This window comes from Trichoderma ghanense, assembly GCF_004382785.1.
Source record: "Trichoderma ghanense strain CCMA-1212 chromosome Unknown scaffold_3, whole genome shotgun sequence".
In the NCBI taxonomy this organism is placed as follows: domain Eukaryota; kingdom Fungi; phylum Ascomycota; class Sordariomycetes; order Hypocreales; family Hypocreaceae; genus Trichoderma; species Trichoderma ghanense.
Window position 1 is genome coordinate 2,280,329 of NW_027395666.1, and position 15,339 is coordinate 2,295,667.

The 15,339-nt window shown below is 50.7% G+C and overlaps 5 protein-coding genes across 5 annotated transcripts; 3 read left to right on the forward strand and 2 right to left on the reverse strand.

Moving 5' to 3' along the window:
- Nucleotides 1–500: 500 nt before the first annotated feature.
- CCMA1212_004096 (uncharacterized protein) lies at nt 501–3,141 on the reverse strand (the record flags this gene model as incomplete). The annotated part of the gene is made up of 6 exons (XM_073701415.1): nt 501–1,416; nt 1,472–1,642; nt 1,699–2,324; nt 2,382–2,769; nt 2,842–2,997; nt 3,071–3,141. 6 exons carry the CDS (start codon nt 3,139–3,141, stop codon nt 501–503), a joined length of 2,328 nt encoding a protein of 775 aa, XP_073560364.1.
- A 950-nt stretch (nt 3,142–4,091) lies between these two features.
- On the forward strand, nt 4,092–5,856 carry CCMA1212_004097 (Uncharacterized protein; the record flags this gene model as incomplete). Its single annotated transcript, XM_073701416.1, is given in 4 exon segments — nt 4,092–4,096; nt 4,115–4,871; nt 4,944–5,081; nt 5,149–5,856. 4 exon segments carry the CDS (start codon nt 4,092–4,094, stop codon nt 5,854–5,856), a joined length of 1,608 nt encoding a protein of 535 aa, XP_073560363.1.
- A 162-nt stretch (nt 5,857–6,018) lies between these two features.
- On the reverse strand, nt 6,019–6,278 carry CCMA1212_004098 (uncharacterized protein; the record flags this gene model as incomplete). Its single annotated transcript, XM_073701417.1, has 2 exons — nt 6,019–6,150; nt 6,213–6,278. The coding sequence occupies 2 exons, from the start codon at nt 6,276–6,278 to the stop codon at nt 6,019–6,021; spliced, it is 198 nt and encodes a 65-aa protein (XP_073560358.1).
- A 3,633-nt stretch (nt 6,279–9,911) lies between these two features.
- On the forward strand, nt 9,912–11,004 carry CCMA1212_004099 (uncharacterized protein; the record flags this gene model as incomplete). The annotated part of the gene is made up of 2 exons (XM_073701418.1): nt 9,912–10,119; nt 10,184–11,004. The coding sequence occupies 2 exons, from the start codon at nt 9,912–9,914 to the stop codon at nt 11,002–11,004; spliced, it is 1,029 nt and encodes a 342-aa protein (XP_073560357.1).
- A 2,401-nt stretch (nt 11,005–13,405) lies between these two features.
- CCMA1212_004101 (uncharacterized protein) lies at nt 13,406–14,392 on the forward strand (the record flags this gene model as incomplete). Its single annotated transcript, XM_073701419.1, has 2 exons — nt 13,406–13,438; nt 13,496–14,392. 2 exons carry the CDS (start codon nt 13,406–13,408, stop codon nt 14,390–14,392), a joined length of 930 nt encoding a protein of 309 aa, XP_073560445.1.
- Nucleotides 14,393–15,339: the final 947 nt, after the last annotated feature.

Here is a 15,339-nt window from a genome sequence, read left to right on the forward strand (position 1 = left end):
CGCCGAGCGTGTAAGAGACGTTTGGTTGAGAGCCCTTCAAACGGCCTGCACAGACGCCGCATGATTGCTGTGTTGCATTCACCGTCTTACAACGGCTGGACGGGGTGTTGAGAACAATGAAGATGCATCCTGAAGAAATGTACAAGAGTAAGCAAAACAAATCGACTGAAATATTAAGTGACAGCGAACCGTCAAAACTGCTGGAATGGCAAAAATACGAGATGCAACTCTCTGTGTAGCACTTGTTCCGCCTTTGTACAAGGCTGTCACACCAAGGGGGAAGAAAGCACTAACCTGGCTTGACTCGGGGAGCCGGGCCCTTATCCTGGCGCTCAAGCCGGAAGTCCAGCCCCAAAACTTGGATCACTAGAGTCCCTTCTCCGACAGCACGGAGTATCCCTGGCAGTCTTTGCTTTTGCGGACATGATGATGATGACGATGATGCAGAGCATTTGCTGAAACAGGTTGAGATCGCAAGTATCCCTTGTCGGTTCCCTCTCTCAGCCATGTCCAGAGTCGATGTTTGTTCCAAACTCGTTGCCAAAGAAGGCTGTAAAATCGTCCAGACTCTGCGGAAACGAAGCGAAATGGCCGTCGACACCAAAGAACGGCGTGCTTGAGGGCATCATCATGCCCTCTTCCTTTGGAGCTTCTGGCATGGGCCGAGGCGGGGCCGGCTCTGGGGGAGCCGTTGGCACCTGTTTGCCTTGGACGCTTCCATCAACCGATTCCGTCGCCGGCGCGTCGTTCTTCCACAGCTGCTCCCATTTCTTAAACTTTGCGTACTCCGACTCGCTCACCATGGAGCTGGTTGTCTGCTCCTGTGCGTTCATGTTGGCAATCGCTTGTTCAAATGCCTCAATCAGCGACATTTCGGAGTGCGCCGATAGACTGCCGGTGGACATTTCCTTTAGCATTGACAGCCCATCCCGCAGAGCCTGCCTGAACATGTACGTTTTCTGAGCGAGACATTGCGTCGTAACCACCATGAGCGCTGCCCGGCAGGAGCTGAACTCTGTGTAAGACGCGCGAGCGAGACCAATGGTGTTTCGCAGGCAGCGACACGTGTCTATGACGGACAGGGCGGCCTCGACGCAATCCGCCACCAACGTTGAACGGGTGCCTTTCTTGCTCAACGATGCGCTCGAGGGGGCATTCGCAGACGTAGCCGGGCTGCTGCCGTCCCTCAAGCCCGCCTCGGGGAAGATGAAGACGCGGCCGACGAACATGCGGACAAGGCAGTATTCCAGCTGCAGATGCATGTGCTTGCGAGAAATCTTTGACTGGGATGTGAACTCCTTGCAGAAGATGTTCGCTGGTAGAGCATCCCACCAGGACTTGAGCTCACGGTGCGACTGTGCGAGCCGCTTCAGTCCTTCGGGCACCTCGTGCTTGGGAAGAGATCTCAAGATTGTTCTAGGAAACATCGTATTAGCCATCCAACCGCTTGAATCTTCATGGGGAGTGTTACATTTCACGAGACATTTTGCTCAGCTGTTGGTTGAGCTCAAACGTTGCCAGAATATGCGCGGTATCGGTTTGCGAGGTGGATGACCATAGGTCGGGATGGTGAACAGGAAAATCGGCATCCACATCAGTATTGGATATGGACGTCGGCCTGCCGTGAAAGATTCCAACGCGCCTATGAACTTGGTTAGCCCACCAAACACCCTCCCAGTGTTTTTTAAGTTTTCGTACTTTTCGATGGTGTACACGGTCCACCAAACTCGATTCCTAGTCTCAACGATATCCGCATCTCGATTCTCAACGGGGTATTTTCTATGCATGCCGTTCTGAATCGCGAGCTTGAGGGCCAAGTTGAGATAGATGTAGGCCAAACCGGACGCGTCGACGGGAAGCGTATATATACCGAGCAACAAACAGGCCTGGACACACTCAAGGGATGAGACCGTGATGACGTCTGAGAGCAGTCGGCATGCCTGTTGATAGAATAACACTCCGACTGCGTCTTCCGTAAAGGCATCGGACCCCTTTTCTGTGGGATTCTCGACGCCATCCACCAGAGACTCGAGGTAGGCGAACTGCGTTCCAATGGCAAGGATGGCAAATATGATGCACACGACGCCCACATCTCGCCGAGTGAAGGCGGCAGAGTTTTCGTAAGCAAGGTCAAGCTTGGCTCTCAGCCAGTTCTGCTCAACAAAGAAGTAGTTGGTCTGCGCGTGTTTGAAGAAGGAATAAACGAGAAAGTCGGCGATGGGTCTCGGTGGCAGAAGCGATAACAGGCCCATTGCGTCTGAGTGCGATTGCAACTCCTCGGCCCGGTAGTATTCCTTGAATGTGGTTGCAGATTTGGACGGATACTACACAAACTGGTCAGCAGGAAGAAGGGTCGATGTCAATAGCAGGGCTGTATATACGTTGGAAGCGTCGTTGGGGACACTCTGGTCTATCCATTTCTTGATCCGCATAGAGAAGTTCCAGTGCGAAAACTCCCCAGAGTAGTCTGATAAATCGCATGTCAGCGCCTTCACTGGATAGCAAACAGACAAGATGGAGTCCATACGTGTGACATTGCCGTGCAAGGGCTGTATGTCAAACTTCTCATCCACGCCGTCAAATTCGGAGCTTTGAGATGAAATGTCTGCCGGCCGCTCCGAGTTGCGCCGCTTCTCTGCACCCTGAGCCAAACCCTTGAGGGTCTCGAGATCCAAAGCATCCTTAGTGCCGACATAGCCTTGGACAATCTTCTCCAGATACTCGAGCCGCTTTGCTTGCTCAGCTGAGGTGTTCTCAGAGGCGCGGCGTCTGTGCAAGTTGTCAGTATGAAAGATGAACCGGTCCCCCTTCCTCTTGCATCTCAGTTTGGCGGAGGCCTACCTTGCTACTGCCCCAGGCCGTGAACCAGAGCCAGCTTGTGATTCCGTGTCGACTGAAGCTCTGCTCGTAAAGTCGCATTGGCGGCCCAGCCGGAAGCACCTCCGACAAGGCACGCCGCCATCACATCTTTCCTTCTGGCGGCGACAGCCATCGCACCTACACAGTAAGACATCGCGTTAGATGCCGGTTGTTTCAACTCCCGAGGTTCATGCGTCAGCAGTCCACATACGCTCGAGCAGCTCGCTTCCTCTCCCTATCAATGTGGCGGGTCGACTTTGGGGACGGCTGCTGGTTATCCATTGGGGGAATCGCGGTGATGGCGTCCATAGAACGACGATCCGAGATGCCGCAGGTTTTTTGACTCGACGAGATGAAGCCCCATCACCTTTTGGAGAAGAAGGTCAAGGGTGGAGATTGCCAGTGAATCCGGTGACTTATCGTGAACCCCCAGAGAAAGATTACCTTTGCTGCTAGCTCGGGATGACTAAGCGGTGAGGCGAACACACCAAGCCGAGGTCGGGAGGCTGCGGCTTTGGGCTCTCTTTGGTTCCCCGGACAAAATGAAGCCATTGATTAAATCATTTGGAGTTGGAGAATGCGGGGAACTAGTTTGATATGACCTGGTGGCGGTTCTCATTGCCGCTGGTTCGGGAGCAGAATCTCCAGGTCATGGTGCGTTTGCGCCGGGGGGAGCATCAGACTTGCACGAGTGGAAGAGGCCAACGGTTTAGCAGGGAAATATGAGCTTGATTGACGGCGTACAGCCGTACAGTATCGAGTATCAAAGATGGAGGCTCCTTCTAAGGGCGATCAGAGTTGACACTCTATAGGGTCGAAGATGTCTCCTAGGCTAACATGGGGTATACACATGTACGGGTCCGCCAAAGCTTATACTTGCTGCTTCACCAGCCGTATCCAATCGTGTAACGCTGCTTTCCTTGTGCCTTTGCCACCCTGTTCTAGAATGCTACGAGAACACACAGAATCTTTGCATCAGATACAACTACGGCCAAGGTTAACCTGATCCGGCCCAGTTGCGCATTGCTCGGAACATTGTCAACGCCCTAAACTCGATTGGAATATCTGAATAGTGATCAGGCTATCCATCAACTCCCTCGATCGCCACATACTGTACTTTCACCTCTTTCCTGCCAGCAACGAACAGCCAAGACCTTCTGTAAAAATCAAGAATCGCCTGCAAAGTTGATAACTGATGACTTCCTTACGCACAACTGCCAAAGAGAGCACATATGAGGTACTAATTCTTGATCAGCCTGTTGTTGCTTCGCATCCGCTCCTCTGCCACGGAGCCTTGGAAAAGTCACACCACAAGGACCCAAGTCGCAAACAAGATGCCGAAACAGCCCTCAGACGCGCCCTTCTCCTTTGTCCACTATCATGGCCCAAACCTCAACACAGATGCGCAGGTTCGGCGGCGCATCCGCCAGCAGGCGATGAGAGACGCCGCCATGGCCCGGAGACAGAGGGGAGACTACGGCAAGCGCAACATGAGGCAGTATCCGGTCTTTGTACACTCTCCTGATGGCCATCCACTTGATGATTCCAAAGGTATTCGAGACCAAAGAGACACCAAAGACTTTCGGCCTTCCTCTCTTTCTGCGCCCTTTGCCTTCCAAGACCCCCTGATGCCCAAGCAATTCTCCATCCTTCTCAACCTCATGCCGCTCACCGGCCTCCGTCTCGGCGTCGGCACGCTTTCGCATTACTTGTACGAACCAACGCAGCCAAAAGACCGCATTCTCACGGCACAGGCCTCGAGCCAGAGGCTCTTGTCTTTTATCCCGAGCCGCTATGGGCACGTATCACTGCTCCGCCATGCAACTGACTGTGTCATTGCAAAGCTGCAATATGAATCACAGCCAGTGGAGCATAGATCTACCAGAAGCGACGTCAAGGCGTTGATACACTATCAGAAAGCACTCAGAGCACTACAGCGGGCTCTGCTGGATGAGAGGGAGTGGGCGAAACCGGAGACGCTGTGTGCCACGCAGTTGTTGGGCATCTTTGAGGTCCGTATCTCTTTCAGATGGAGCTGGCCTTCCATAGGATCTGCGGTACAGCAGACTCACGGCGTTTCATAGGCACTGAATGGAAACGAAAAGCAAAACTCTTGGATGCATCACGTCGGCGGTGCGGCCCGGCTCGTAGAGGCTCGAGGCGCGCACATGTTCCAGTCAGAGTTTGAAAAGGCTCTGTTCCTGGCGCATATTGGGCCAACGGTATGTAGAAATCAAGCCATGCGAAACATCAATAGTAGCTAAAAGTCTAATGTTTCTTCTCCTCTAGGTGATGTCGGCATTCTTAAACAACACGCCTTGCTTCCTGGAAGAAGCCCAGTGGCAAGCTGTCATCCGAGAGGCCGTAAGCGAAGACACGACTCTCGCAAACGACAAAGAATTCGCCCTTGCACTATGGGGCGGCTTGATCGTGATGCCACGGCTCTTCAAGGATACAACAGAGCTGTTGCTCTCCTCTTGCCCGCCTTCACAGGAAACGATGGACGACCTCACAGAACGTCTCCTGGCGAAGCGCGAAAACCTCATTGTATGGCTGGATTGGATAAGGAAGAGCCCTATAGCGCAAGCCGGCGGGATTCGCGAAGATGACTACGGCGTGCTCGTCTTTTCCAGCGACTTTGACTACAGGAAACTCGGCCCGTGGTGTCTGACGCGACTCGCTTTGCGAGGAACGTATGCGGTCTGTCGAATGATCAAGTCACGGCTTCTGTACGCCATCTCCCCTTTAAAGTTCCATGATCTAGAAGTCGAAGCACAGGACATTGCACACCGCATACTCAATCTGAAAGAAGAGGTGGCGGCGTCCAAAGACTCGCCGCTGGTATGGAGCCAATTCATGGCGCAGGGCAGCTGGATCGCCAAAGGAATCGTTGAAACAAAGGAGGCGTGGGCGGAAGAGAAGGATGGACATCAAGGTCTGATCAGCATGTGCAAGTTTGAGAAGTGGAACGAAGCAATAGGGAGGAAAATTTCTTGAAATAGACACTTTGCTTTTGACTTGGTGTTTATTCACGACTCTGGAGGCACTATGTGTATATACATTCATATCATTTCCCATAAATCCTGACTCCGAATTGTCTCGTTTTCCTGCAAAGCGGCTCGAGTATGTGGAGAAGATTGTCTTCCATTCAATCACCCATTAGTCGCAGGTAAGAGTATCGCAGTTGCCACGGGGGTCGTTGCAGCTGGGGTCGTTGGGCTCGACGCAGAAAGTGGTGGGATCGACTCCGAATCCTCCAAAGTGGTTGCAGACTTGGTCGCCAGGGCAGTCCTTTATCGCTGTTAATATCCTGATATCAAGCAATCCGCCGAAATCCAATCGGTGGGACGTACGTTGCAGGTGTTGCAGGCGCTGGCCAGAGCAGCAGTAAGGACGAGAAGGGCAGCGTACACCTTCATTTTGGTGTGGAATGGGTGGGTTATGTGGCTATTTGGGTGTTGGAGGTTATTGATAGACGGAATGGTTTGGATATCTTCTAGGAGTTGTTCCTAGAGGGGCTGCGACACGTATTTATACCTTTGCAGTTTTCATCATCTGGCCCTTTAAGAAGCCGCTCTGAGCACTCCATGGGTCTTATTGGAACAACTTGAACCATGTGCCTTGCATCGAACCACTCTCTGGGCCAACCTACACGTACTGGCTGACCACCTCTCGATGCCAGTTCCATCAACCGGCTCACCGACTACCGCTTACTGGGGAGCCTTGTTTGTTAACCACGTCGGCTGCCAATGTAACTGTTCATCGACAAATTTCTCCTTGGTATCTTAAGTGTAACTTCGGCGTACCTCGGTGCAACCTTATGAGCCAGCACTTTTGCCACATCTTCTCATCGCTCTATTGTCGTTTATGGTTGACCACCAGAAGATCATTGAGAGCACTTGTGGTGATTGGTATTTTAACGCAGAGTTGACCAATATTCGGCTCTGACATGATATGCCACCCACAGCCCGGACCCAATATCCAGGAGTAGAAGTATCGATGCGGTTGCATCGGACGACATGAAAGACGGGGGTCGGCAAGGGCCGACGACCCGGGCCGAGTGAGCGAACACCGTATCATTGGTGGGCTTGATATTTCGCGTATTATTTCTCCTCGTTTACTTAAACTCCGTATTAGCCAACAGTAATGTCTTCTTTTCACGGGGTAACGGGCATCAAGTCCACTCTCAGAGCAACTTCTCATTCCATATTCGGAATATGTTATAGGAAACGGCCTTACGTATGCAGCCGAAAGGAGGCCAAAGAAATTTTGAGCATAATTAACAACTGTGAAGGTCAATGTCCCTGATGGAACTCTCTGACAGGAAAGGAAATGCTGGGATTTATGGCAAGCGTTGATGTCCTCACAACTGGCGAAACCGCCGTCACTCTTTCTCAACTTCGCCTCCAGTTGTCGGTAATGATTCCCATCATCTATGTACCAATTCATCTGACCAAAAGAAACTCAACGTTCAGTTCCGACGGAAAGCCCCCAGTTTGCTTAGCTCCATCTACCTGCCTATTTCGTAGTTTGTCTATTACAGCATGCATTGTCCTCTGCTGCTGTAAGCTTACTTTGTCAGCGGTCATACTCCGTATTTCTCAATCTATTTCCGGGCCTTGGGAGAACTTCTGGATGCTTTAGCGGTCAAAGGGTGGGATAATTCAATCGAGGCTGACTCAAAAATGATGCATCTGATGACGAACGATCCCAGTATGAACCGTCGTGGCTTTGCGGACGCCAAGGCCAACACCCGTTGCACACAAAACGTTTGTAGACTGTCGATGCATATGCACAGGGAAGACATCACGCTAAAATGCCAGCTGCCATCCGTTTTTGTTTGGGTACAATCGGTGATGCTCCCTTGCTCCGGCAGTTTCGAGCAGGCGACGAGGTCGCGGGAGGGCCATCACCCAGCAGGATAACAGTGATTGAATAATGCCTCATCAGGCACAAATGTACAAATATCTTAGATCCTTGCGACTACGGAGCGATCCAATCTTATATCGTCCCTTTGACGTCCGGCAATGGGGTGTAGAGCGTTCGCACCAGAGACTGTCTTGACTTGGAAGCATGGTTTGGCGTTGACATTGATGCCGCGACACACACACATACACACGTTTCTTCACCAATTCCGCGACATTGAAAGGTGTGCTCTATAACATGGATCCGAAAGATGGCCGTCCTGAAGATGTGTGGTTTTTGAGTTACATCCCATCTCGATAATCAAATACAGTTAGCCACGTTTCATGTACACGTAGGTATATGTTGACAACAACCGCGGATGATATTTGTCATGATGAATATATCCGACCTCACATCGAATAAAAGCGCCAGACTCGAGCAAACGGAAGACATCAAGACATTGGTAATGACCTGCTGAGATAATAAGGGAGTGCAAACTCTCTATGTGCTGCAAAGCCTTGCAAGTTGGGTGGCTCGGCGTTGTAATTAGACAGCAAGCCAAGACCACCGTGGTATCGTTGTACAGATGAGTGATGAAAAGCCTGTTGCCAACAGCCGCAAAGGCTCATGAATAGTTCCAAGTCATTAGATTTTCTTTCAGTCGTAAATCGGTAGATATCAGGCTTGCTTGTCGAAAACGTCATGAGCTCATAGCCGTCACGTTGCTCAAACTAAGCATCTGACTGACGGAGGCGAATTCTCGCTGCAGCACCCATACTCTCTTGCAATCCTCGAGCCACCTCCTCGACCACGTAGGCATCTATCAACAAAAAGAAGATCATCGAATGTGTACTTTGCTCAAGAACTCTAGTCCCTATCTTCTATAGCTCTCCTTGGCCATACTTACGCTTATATGTGTAACCATATGCATATATGAAATTCATTCCGAGGCATTGTTCATCTCTCTTCTTTCTACCACCGTCCAGTTTACAATATGCACCTATCCTTTTGTTGCAATTTCAACACAATTTCCAGTCAGAATGGCATAAGTAATCAGCCATGGTCACTACAGCAATAATGCTTTGTCTACAACAGACTATCAGCTCCTCAATTCCAACGCTGACGCAGACTAATCAGAACCAACCCAGGGGTCTTCAAGATGTCTTGCCCATGTTTGAGATCTTATCCGAAGCTTCAGTCGTTGACTTCTCTGCCCAAGTTGAAAATTCCATGATGAATATTACAGTAATGCTATTGTCGATGAGAAAGAGAGGCCAACAAGAAGTATCAAGAGACCAAGAAGGCGGGTGCCCAGGCGTGGCAATTGAGTTGACTCCATGGTGAAGGTAACTGCCAGCCTTCTGCTTCGTTTTGCTTGTCCCACACCGAGCTATCAACCAATGTCTTACCTGTCCCGGATAGTGCTCCAGATCATGCTGGGAATCGTCCAGCCGTCCCCATTGGTTACAACTCGGTGAGATTTTTCACTACCAATGCTTGAACCGCTTCTACTTCCAGCATCGGTTTTGTCAGTGTTGAATATGTTCACGTCATCTCAACTGATACACTGGAAGACTCTACTTCGTTATATGTAATCGGCCTCCCTACGTTATCCTTGGAGTAAGGTACACCCTTGATTCAATACGAGGATATAATACATTGCTCATGGCTCGCTTGAGCAGTCTGCTCTCCCTTGCATTGGTCTCACAAACATTGAGCTCACCGACACATTCCCGCTGGCATCCCCTTTCCCTTCTGTAGACCTCCCAGGCTTTAGGCCTCCCAAAATGACTTCATAGGTGTTTGTTTGCTGCCGTTAGCCGTTCCAGGTCGGCTTGGCTCGTCGGGAACAAGCATATCTTCTCAAATTATTGGTCCCGCCTTCGCTCATCAAGTTTTACACTTGCGTAGCCCTACCGACTTCAATGCTGTGGCTTGTCAGCTGGAATTGAATAGGTCTGCAAGGGATGAAATCAAGACATTTTCCTGAGGGGTTGCCTATTATTATTTACGTCTCTCCCTCTCGATCTTTACAGATATGTATGCCGTACACCCCGACTATAAGAGTCCCATACAAAGCCAAGCTTGACTCTTCAAGCAAGAAGACCTCGGCAGATACCGTATTACCCATACCTTTCCCTTTGAGGATGACACAGCTATCTGGACTCGGCGAACTCAGGCCGCGGAACGGCTCGCACTTGAATCGGGAGATCGGATCATTGGTCAACTACCTCAGGAGACTCGAGTTCGACCCCAACACATTCGTGATACTTGTCTGTCGCCATATTGCTATTGAAGGCCTGACAGACAAGATCCATCACAAGACACAGGAGAAGGCTCTTGGCCGATTCAAGAGTGAGCCATCAATAAGACCCTCGAAACAATAGCCGCATCCAGGATTTAACTCTCCATATTCTAGATCTCAGCGTCAGAGTGACGGACGACATTCGACTCAGCGCAGTAATCTCTGCCGCCGAGAAATCTGAAGCGTACGACAACCTCGTCATCATCGCCAGCGGATTCATCAGTCACTTGTACTTTGACATTGGCGCCGAGATCCTGGACCTGAGGGTATACCGGTGCGAAGCCCTTCTCAATGTTGAAGAATACCTCTATCTAGATGGCTGCTCAACCTTTCATGGACAACCCATTCGGTCGTGGGAAGCAATGCACCATGAGGCCAAGTTCTGGCTTGGACCAGGCGTCGTGCTGGATCTTGACTCCCACATTGGCCAACTAGGCATATTATCGGACGACTCGTCCTCCATGTCAGACTTTGACCAGGAAAAAGTCCAGTCGAACATTGAGAAGATGGATAATGTGAAGATGGAAGGGAGCTGGTGGGACGAGTTTCGAGCCCCTATATCCGCCATTGTCAGCATCCTTGCACGCGCCGCTAAATTCGCCCACGCCGGCTTCATAAAGATGACTTCGGGGGGAATGTTTGTGCAGTACAAGTTTGTCGGGTTTGCGCTCTTCTCGGCGGCCGCGGCAGTAGCTGTGGATGCGGTCTCGGCGGGAACTGCGTTGCTGGTGGCTCCAGGGGCGGCCGCGGCCATTTATTTCATTCCATGGGAGTCAGTCTTTGGTTGGTTGAACAGTGTTGTCTCTTGGCTGAAAGCTGGGATCAAGAAGATCTGGGACAAGGTCAAGAATTGGCTGGCGACGTGTGCGAGCACGATTCGGGATACACTGGGGCTTGATGGGCACTCGCATACTCCGGTCAAGTTTGCGATATGAGAGTGATGGAGTGGGAGAAAATTGCACATCATAGCTGAAAGAATAAGTCGGCCATCTATCATTCTACGGAATGGATGATCACAGAGTTTTGAGAGTGTCTGGGCTCGGAAAATACAATCACGGTAGAGGGCAAATCACCTCCATGATTGGTCTGCTACACCTCAGAATTATTGTACGCCTCTGGAAATCATTATCAGCATAACCCGAATAAATGGTCACCAACTGTGCGAAGATGTCTGCAGACTTACCACCTATCCGCCACCTCCGCGTGAAGTCATGCTGCACCCGTCTCAAAGCTTCAACATCCTCATCCGTAAACAGCCCTCCTTCACACAATCCCACATCGTATTGAGCCAGTAACTGCCCGGCTCGACACATTACAGAAAGCCCAATGAGGGAAAGCTCCTCGACACCCTTCTTTGGCACTATATCGTTCATGGACCTGCATATGTCGACCGCCATCCTACGGGATGATTCGATGGCAAGTTTATCTGCCACACTGACGGAGGCTTGTGAGCCTGCCAAGTGGAATACGTTGAGTTCGAATAAAAAACTGGACGCCACTTGGTTAGTCTCACACAAACAGCAAGCTTGAGGTGGGCATAACATACCCAAGCGCGAGCGCAATGCTGTCGCAAAACGCGAGAGAATTGGGTCCCGCGGCTCTTATTAGAGTGTAACAGACAGTTCGTAGACGTGATTCAATCACTGAATACGGCTCTGTATGGGACCTTGCCATCTTCTCGTCTTGAATATACTGGATTGCCTCTCTAACAACTCCTGCGACACGGAACAGTACGTCAAAGTTAGATGATGAGCCACAAATTCTTTCAAAGTCATCAATATCCGTATGGATCTGTGGCTTTGAAGGGTCCAGGTTGCTTTGTTTCGATCCTCGTTCGGCTATCGAGGAAGTCGATAACTCTATTAGACTATGATATCTGGATCAGCCTTAGCTCACCACTTGTATGAAGGTATCAGGACATCAGAACATACCAATCCATGATAACAACTGCTTTCCGACAAGTAACCGCCATGTCAGTTTCTCCCTCATCATCATCCCCAGCAACGCAAAGCCTCCTGTGTAGTTTGCAAAACGCTGTACAGGCAGATGCAGTCAACTCAGATTCTTGAACAAGGCCATGACCGTATTCATACAGTAACAGCAAGGGCCCAATCTGCAGCACCTGTATAAGAGGCTTCGTGCTTGTCTGTAGGAGCATGAATGACTGCTTCACAGCTCTGTATAGATTGCTGCACATGTCGTGGCTTTGGTGTCCGCATGGGGGTTGAGATACCAGGGCCATGGATAGAAGCAGAAATCCATCAATACTAGCAGAGTTTGTAAGGGAGTGAGTGTCAGAGAAATGGGAGAGCTGATAGTCAGAAACAACAGGAAACCATTCATGGACAGCTCTCCTGTACGTCTGAACGACAGAAGCGGCCTTCAGTCCCATTGTTTTGAATGCCATACGAAGAAGCGAAGCCTCTTGCTCAGCATCATCAATGCCACTCAGCAAGGCAACGGAGATCGTCCCAACCAACTTGTAACATGTGTCAAGCGATACTCCGAATATACAAGACGCGTCTCTATCCTGGGACAATAACAGGGTCTCGTCTGTGTCTTCAGGGGGGACTCCATCGGCGGAGTTGCTGGTGGATATCTGACGGCCATAAACACAAGGAGACTTTTTTCTAGACCGAGAATCTCAGATTCATGATGACACCATGACGGAGATATATGGTACATACGATAGACATCGGTTACAGCTGGGCAGGTTCCTGTCGCAGCGAGTCTTGGATAATCTGCACTGGCGGCAAACTCCAGCTGCTCTTTCAAAAACTGGGAATTGCGGTGGAGGAGGGGGAGTGGGATATGAGGTAGAGGCCGACGGTTGCATGGTGCTGGGTTGCTATCAGATCACAGACGAGAGACTTGTAGCAATCAGGTCGATTCGGATCGTCATGAGAGTGGCGGTAAGACCTCAAAGATACACGAATGAGACTGAAATTCCGTTGAGAGCTTTATGAAAGTGTAAAGTGAAGCGGAATAATAAGACAAAAGGTCGAGCATCTCTGACAGGAGCGGAACTAGGAATTATAAATCATGGACAGGGTTCGGCCGATGCATTAGCGCCACTTTGCAAGTCCGTTTTGAGAGGTCTGATGAGGATGCCATCCAATCAGAAGTTGTGCCTTCCAGGAGGGCGTTTTGTTTGTTCGTGACTCCATGTCAATGTATCTGGCGAAGAAAAGGAGTATTGTAGTTAAAGATGGTGTTGGTCAACGTCTATATAAGCTCGAGGTTTCCCTCTCTGTCGCTCATGTTTGGATGGCATCTTATACACTCAGAGAGCGGGGAGTATTCGAGCTTATACAGTCTCCAGTTCAACCTCACAAGATGTCGTCGATCAAGACCGTCGCAGTCCTTGGTGTAAGTCTTCCACCCTCATACATGCAATCCTCGCTAAACTTTATCCAACTTCTGTAGGCTAGCGGAAATGTGGGCAAAGTCGCCGTCCCAGCTTTACTTTCCGCCGGCTTCGTCGTCACCATCATCGCCCGACCAGAAAGCACCTCAACCTACCCCAAAGGCCTCGCCGTCAAGAAGTCATCCTACGACGACCTGAACACACTCACACAAGCCCTTCAAGGACAAGACGCTCTCGTCGAGGCCTTCAACCCCGCCGCAGCCGAGCACCAAGGCGTCATCGTCCGCGCCGCTCTCGCCGCCGGCGTGAAGCGTCTCATCACGCCCGACTTCAGCACCGATTCCTTCTCGCCGCACGCCGCAGAAGTCAAAATCTTCGAGCCCAAGCACAGAGCCCAGGGAGAACTCGAAAGCCTCACATCGTCGCCTGACTGCACCCTTACCTGGACGGCCATTGTCGTCGGCGCATGGTTCGACTGGGGCATCGAGACGGGCTACTTCTGGATCGACAAGAACAAACGAACCGTCACGCGCTTCGGCTCAGGCAACCAAAAGGTGTCGGTGAGCCGCGTAGCATCAGCCGGCGAGGCGATCGTGGCCGTTCTCCAGAACCCGGATAAGTATTGCAATCGTGTCGCTTATTTCGCAGACTATGCCGTCAGCACGAACGAGCTCGTTGCTATGCTTGACGAGATTTCGGCGGTTGGAGAATGGCGACTTGTCGATGTTTCTCTTGAAGACTTCAAGGACGAGGCGACTGCGCTGTGGGAGGAAGATACCAAGAATGGAGTGAAGAATCGGCTGTTTACCAAGGCGTATTCGATGCTGGGGACTGCGGCGCTGTTTGATGAAGAGAATCGCTATGATGGAGACTTCTCCTACAAGCAGGAGCCTGGATCGGGTCGGCCGTTTGAGAGCCTGAAGGAAGACCTCAAGAAGTTGCTGGGCTACAAATGAGCGGCTTGATGTGACAAGCCTGACGGCCGGACTGGGACATTATGTTGTAACTCCAGGACCAGAACCATGTTCACTCATTGTATCTTCAAAACATGTCAATTGCTTCAAACTCGTATCATAGTACTATAAGTACCTAGTCTATAGTCTACTCCGAGTCCCAGTCAGTTGAGGTAAAACTCGGCCATTGCAGCCCCTCGGTCTCAACCACTCCTCCATGTCTCCCTGAACTTCTATCGTGACATTATCAACACACAAACTGACAAGCCTTGTAGATGACAAACACATAGCCAATGAAGCCGTAAAACAAGGCAAAGAATAAAATGGCATAAAAAAAAGCAGTCGTCCGCCAACATCTCATCTGCTTTCATCCCTGTTTTGCCCTCATCGAGGCATCTTTACAGTCTTCCTTTTCGTTTCGACGACCGCCTTTTTTTGTCGGCTTGACCGTTGTGCTTGGGGTTATGGGCTTGTTCAAGCCCGAGCTCTAAGAGGCGGGCTTGGTGGTGATGGCCGCTGTTGAGCGCGGGATGCGGGATGGGAGTTGCATTTTGAAGATTGGAGTGGGAGGTCCAGCAATCTAGCCAGTAATCTAGCAATAGAGCGTCGCCGGATACTTGCCGTGGATGAAATCGATGTCAGAAAGTATCTATGGTGCAAGTAGTGCAATATGATACGAGCACGTTGTGTGCCTTGTATCGAAAGCAAGCGTTGAGATGGTCCGCGAAATTGAACATACTTGGCTTTCGTAATGACCAGCCACAAATGGCCATGCTATCACACGGAACGGGCGATGAGTGAAAGGAACCAGAATTGTTCATTCCTTCATTCAGGCTGTCAAGGACGGCCAGACAGCGTCCAAGGCGAACAAGCCCATGCGTCCAGAATGCCACGTTCGTGCCTCAAAAGGCAACAAATCATCCGGGCAGCATCAAAGCTCGCCGTTCAAT